This window comes from Ranitomeya imitator, chromosome 7 (assembly GCF_032444005.1).
Source record: "Ranitomeya imitator isolate aRanImi1 chromosome 7, aRanImi1.pri, whole genome shotgun sequence".
Lineage (NCBI taxonomy): Eukaryota > Metazoa > Chordata > Amphibia > Anura > Dendrobatidae > Ranitomeya > Ranitomeya imitator.
This window is the reverse complement of record NC_091288.1, coordinates 187548443-187554442: the sequence shown is the minus strand read 5'-3', so window position 1 is coordinate 187554442 and position 6000 is coordinate 187548443. Positions and strand designations below refer to the sequence as shown.

The following is a 6000-nucleotide window of genomic DNA, read 5'->3' as shown; positions in this document are numbered from 1 at the left end:
GAAAAAAGGGCCCGCCAAATTCAGGCGACAGGTTCCCTTTAATGACTGTGTTTCAACCTACATATGAAAATAATGATCATTATTAGGTATGGTATAACTGGTTAACCATTCATCTGACTATAATCCTTCACTTTGTACAAGTGTATCTAGATGAATTGATGCTTTTTTTTTGCCGGCGGTGACACCAAATATTGATGGGATTTTGATTTGTCGTTTATTAATTTTGCATTTTTTGTTTATTGATCAAAATAAACTATTAAAATTTCAATTTTTGAAAGCATTCTTACTTTGCAGCACTTTTTCTATGCAAATACTATATGGGGCTGATCTGCAATATAGCAGTATAAGTTGTAAACCACTGGTTATACTATATCAATGACCTATAAGGCATGAATAAAACAAGTTCTTATTGACAAAGCCAACAGACAGAAACCACTCTATAATCATTTTAGCCTCCAGTGTTTAATTAAAGGAACCGTCAGATACATTTGGAAGAACATAACAATAACACGATGTATAGGAAGTTGTGCCGTGTTCTGCAGGAACAGCTAAGACGCAAATGCCGAGAGGCTTCACATGAGCGTGTTTCACACTTTTACTCTCTCATACCGAACAATGAGAGTGGATGCCAAAATAGAAAATCCTTCCCCTCCCCCACAATTTTTTTAAAATTTTTTTTAAGGGATCTAAAACATGAAAACAGGTGTGACAGTCAGACACATGTATAACGATAACTTAATATAACCTTATTTATCCCATCCTTAAAGAAAATACAGAACTGCACTACAACCGATAACATCTCCGTATGCAAAAAAAAGACACAATTATAAATACTAAACTTTTAAAAAAGAAATAAAAGTCCAACTTCTCTTATATGGAGTGTTTGCCAACAACAGAAATCCCCCGTTCTCTGACATATACCTGCATGATATTTTAGATCTGGTGCCTCCTGTCCTCCCAGCTACTCCATATTGCAGCTATTGTACCACACAGCTTATAGAGGACCGGTCACCAGGTCAAAAGTGGTTCGTTTTTGCTTCTATTTTATTCCTGCTGCTCCCGTGATTATTCCATTTTTTTTACTTTTAAAATCCGTCATAGGGTTCCAGAGATTATATTTATTTTTAGTTTAGTGTTGATTTTATAGTCTATCCAAGAGGGTGTGGCTCAGTGTTATCGGGGGAGGTGTTGTTCTTTAGGCCACACCCTCTTGAAAAAGAGCATAAAACCTAGTACTAAAAAAGGCCCGTATCCCAGGTCCCCTTTAGACAGGTTTTCTCAACACCGCTAACAAGCAGGAAGAAAGGAGGCAGGGTATTGGTGTGCTCCTGATTGATGGAGAGAATAACCCTTTGTACTGTGCAGATTGTGGAAATGGGTATGGTCAATGTGCTGCACAAAATTACTAGTAGTGACCAAAGCAACCGGGAGAGATTTAGGAATACTGTACTAAGCATTGCATATCCCAACAAAGCGCCCTATAGTTCATTAGTAAATCTGCACTATGTATAGCATGGTCACTGATACAAGATGCCCAGACAGACGGTAAGAAGGAAGCGTCAGAAGATGCAGGAGGAGGATGTAAGTAGAGGATGCCCAGACAGACGGTAAGAAGGAAGCGTCAGAAGATGCAGGAGGAGGATGTAAGTAGAGGATGCCCAGACAGACGGTAAGAAGGAAGCGTCAGAAGATGCAGGAGGAGGATGTAAGTAGAGGATGCCCAGACAGACGGTAAAAAGGAAGTGTCAGAAGATGCAGGAGGAGGATGTAAGTAGAGGATGCCCAGACAGACGGTAAAAAGGAAGTGTCAGAAGATGCAGGAGGAGGATGTAAGTAGAGGATGCCCAGACAGATGGTAAGAAGGAAGCGTCAGAAGATGCAGGAGGAGGATGTAAGTTGAGGATGCCCAGACAGATGGTAAGAAGGAAGCGTCAGAAGGTGCAAGGAGGAGGATGTAAGTAGAAGATGCCCAGACAGACAGTATGAAGGAAGCGTCAGAAGATGCAGGAGGAGGATGTAAGTAAAGGATGCCCAGACAGACAGTATGAAGGAAGCGTCAGAAGATGCAGGAGGAGGATGTAAGTAGAGGATGTTCAGACAGACAGTAAGAAGGAAGCATTAGAAGATGCAAGAGGATGATGTAAGTAGAGGATGCTCAGACAGACGGTAAGAAGGAAGCATCAAAAGATGCAGGAGGAGAATGTAAGTAGAGGATGTCCAGATAGACGTTAAGAAGGAAGCGTCAGAAGATGAAGTAGGAGGAGGATGTAAGTTGAGGATGCCCAGACAGACTGAAGAAGGAAGCGTCAGAAGATGCAGGAGGAGGATGTAAGTAGAGGATGCTCAGACAGACAGTAAGGAGGAAGCGTCAGAAGATGCAGGAGGAGGATGTAAGTAGAGGATTCTCAGACAGACGGTAAGAAGGAAGCATCAGAAGATGCAGGAGGAGGATGTAAGTCGAGGATGTCCAGATGGACGTTAAGAAGGAAGTGTCAGAAGATGAAGTAGGAGGATATAAGTAGAGGAAGCCCAGACAGACGGTAAGAAGGAAGAATCAGGAGTAGGATACGAGTCAGGTATTAATTATTCTATCATAACTAATAAGTTACTAAACTCAGTCAACTTAGAGGAGCTGTATCATTACAGTCTGCAAGATACATTATAAACTGAGAGGATCTGACATGAGAAAAGACTAATTGCTATATACACAGTACAGTAAAGTAGGAACGTTCCCTTAAAGGAGGACACTTGCATTTGTGAACATGTTTGGCCCATACACACACACACACACATCAATACATATCATGCTAGCAATCTTTGTGATGTCGTCAATGTACCTGCTGAAGTCTTCATGCTGGGTTATACAACAGTGTCACTGGAGAATGGACGAACCTAAAGTGCTTCTATGATGAATAAACGCTTATTTTTTTCTAATTAATGTAATTTCATATTTATTACAGTAAATGCTGACATCATTAGTTTTTATATCTGTGTAGTTCTATACTCTGGCTTCTGTGGTTTGTGTAAATCTACTTGTATGGGCATTGTGCTTTTACAGAAATATAAGAACGTTTAACGTGACAAATCTGGTCACTTATTCCCCAGGACTTCTTTAATTGCTAACTAAAGGGTCACAAAAATCCCACTGTAATATAATTACAGTAAATCCCAGAGCCCCTTACTGACTCTTCAAAAGGGCGCACATCACACCTTATAGCTTGCCATACACATTAGTGACTGTCGGAGCTGACAGCCATCTCTCCGGACTCCCCCATACAAAGGAGCCAACCACCTGGTCTATGATCAGATTACAGCCACAGGCCACCATAGACATTAGAAGGACGGCTGATCCTGTTAAAATCATCAGAGTTGGCCAACTTTTATCTAATGTGTATGGAGATCTTCAGATTTGTTTGCTACTTCTAAAGAGTCTGAAAGATGAGAAAATAATGTGTCCAAACCAATTGGGGTTGTTGTAGAGGGCAGAGGACCAGGGCTATGGAGTCGGAGTCATGAAAATTGAGGAGTCGGAAGTTTGGCTTACCGACTCCACAGTCCTGGCAGGGTTGTGGAGTCGGAGTCGTGGAGTCGGAGCCCATTTTCATGGAGTCTGTGTCCTGGAAATTGAGGAGTTGCAGGTTTGGCTTACCTAATCTACAGCCCTGCAAAGGACATCGGTCATCTAACCCTCTCATCAGCTCTCTGGGGAAGAGTTCCTACTAACTTCTTACAGATTATATCACGTAAAGTGCATTTTGGCCTAAAAAAATAATTTACTTGTACACAGTGAAATGTCTACTTTTTTTTAGATGCCATGTTAGCCGTTTTTGGTCAGCCGGTCATTAAATTGACATTTTTCTGTTCCTCCCTTTTTGGAAGTTGATCCTATAAATGAGCGTGTGAGCATGCATCCTACAATGAGGCATGATGGGCCACAAACACCCTGTGTGATGACCTAATAGCAGTACAGTACCTATAATGCTATGTTCACACTTGTCGGATTTCACGCAGATCTGCGTCACATCTGATGCCAATCTCTACGTTCCTTGTACATGAGGTTTCTGCAACCCCAATAAGAAGCAAAGTGTCTGTGCAGAGTCTTTGTGATGCCATGGGGGAAAAAAAAATATTAGGGGACTTCACTTGCAAAAGACGAGAATTTGCCCTATTATATCGGCAATGGGGCTGACACGTGCAAATTGCAAATCCGCTGAACTAAACCCTTGGGCGGAAATCCATGGGTGAGTGCATGGTAATATGACATGTGAATATAGTGTTAGGGTCTCCATTAATGCTGATGTAGGGGGCCGTCAGGCACAGCCAAACAGAGCACAAAATATGGGAATAAAGGGGGCTGGATGAGTGCGATGGAGGGGTGTACGTGGTATGGCTGGTGTGCTCGCTTATACCTTGACAGCTGGATGTCTTTATAACGTATAAATAAAACGTATTGGAAAATAAATAAAAAAAAAAAAGTTTTGATCACATACCTGGCCACCAACTTCAACGGGATCTTTGTGCGGACCGATCCCTTTATTTGGAATGTAATGCCCACCTTACAGAAGCAGCGTCACTGCCCCCGACCATTAAAAAGTTAAAGGTCGTTTTCTGTGTAAATTATTAAAGACATCTAAAATATAATAAAATCTACATAAAGTTTACAAATAAATAAAGTCCTTTCTGGATGTGTTGCCTTCATTTCCATATCTGTAAGATGTCATTTCGCAGGGAGAGGAGGACGCCAGGGATGAACCATGCGCTTCACAGTTACCACAATTACACAGGAAAAGACTATTAAATACGTTGTAATTGGCCACCTATTATGAAATGATTACTCCAGTGTCCGCTCTAATAGCACGGCCGTTCACCTCCTTCACCTACACAAAGAATTATCACGGGCAGCCATGCCTGACGTTTTGCAGTTCCGTTACTGATGTTAAAGGGCTTCTCTGATTTTTTTTTTCCCCTCAGGAAACAGCGCCACTTTATTTTTGGTACTACAGCTAAACTGGCAAAAGCAGACCCCTTTCTCTAATCTCAAGACAACCCCTTTAAATTGTCACATCAGCTGGAAACGTGACATATTAAAGTTGTGTATGGACAGAGGACATAACTTGCTGCTTGACAAAGGTCGCTATGCCGCTGTAGCCTAAAAGAAAATTGCATGTATTAAAACTAGAAACCCCTACACAGCCCATATAGCAGAGCACCTCGCCCGGTCTCTGTAGGCGAAGGTGTGAACTATGGCAGTGGCCGATATGCTTTAACAACTTGCTGCACTTCCGCTTGGGTTCTCAGACTCCATGGACGGTGCTGGCTCTTTTTTGTCTTCTGCATCGGTGATGGTGGTCTTTGTGGCACTGGTTTCGGACTGGGCACTGTGGTAGCCAGCATTACCCCTCACTGTCAGGTGCTCCCAGCCGCCCTGGAACAAAAAGTCACATCAATTCATCATCACAAAAGCATTGCACAAATTCCATGATGAAGAAATGTTGTTTAATTGTGGAAAAAAAAAAAAGAGTTAAAGTAGAAAATTTATTTAATTTTATATATATATATATATAAATTATTTGTTTTATTCCCATTAAAATAATTTTTGCCTTTTTTCATAGTGTGTGAGACATCATTTTAATGCCTGTATCACATATTTTACGTAAAGTGTGAAATACCTGTTTTTCATATACATTTTTTTATATTTCTACACTCACCAAAGACAACTAAAACACATCTTAAATTGGGATTCCCTTTCCGGAACAATTATTTTTATATATCAGGTATAAGGTTTTTTTGTTTTTTCTCCAGTAGGGTTAGAAACAGTAATTCATACTGGCGGCTATTTGTTTTTTTTTGTTTCATTTCATTTTATTTTTTCTGCTTGTTATCTTTTTTATTGAAATTCATTTTACATACTGCGACCCCTACAAAATTATCACAAGCATTGGGGGGGAAGAGGGATTGAAGCAATTCAATATTTTTTTATTATTATTATTTTATTGTGGA

The 6000-nt window shown here is 40.7% G+C and overlaps 1 protein-coding gene across 1 annotated transcript in view; it reads right to left on the bottom strand.

Annotated features, from left to right (window-relative positions):
* Positions 1-443: 443 nt before the first annotated feature.
* The window catches only part of TECPR1 (tectonin beta-propeller repeat containing 1), a 62553-nt gene continuing 56996 nt past the window's right edge, over positions 444-6000 (bottom strand). The window contains exon 25 of the mRNA XM_069734218.1: positions 444-5425. Within this exon, the coding sequence (XP_069590319.1) occupies positions 5264-5425 (162 nt within the window). The 3' untranslated portion in view covers positions 444-5263. The remainder of the gene's footprint in view (positions 5426-6000) is intronic.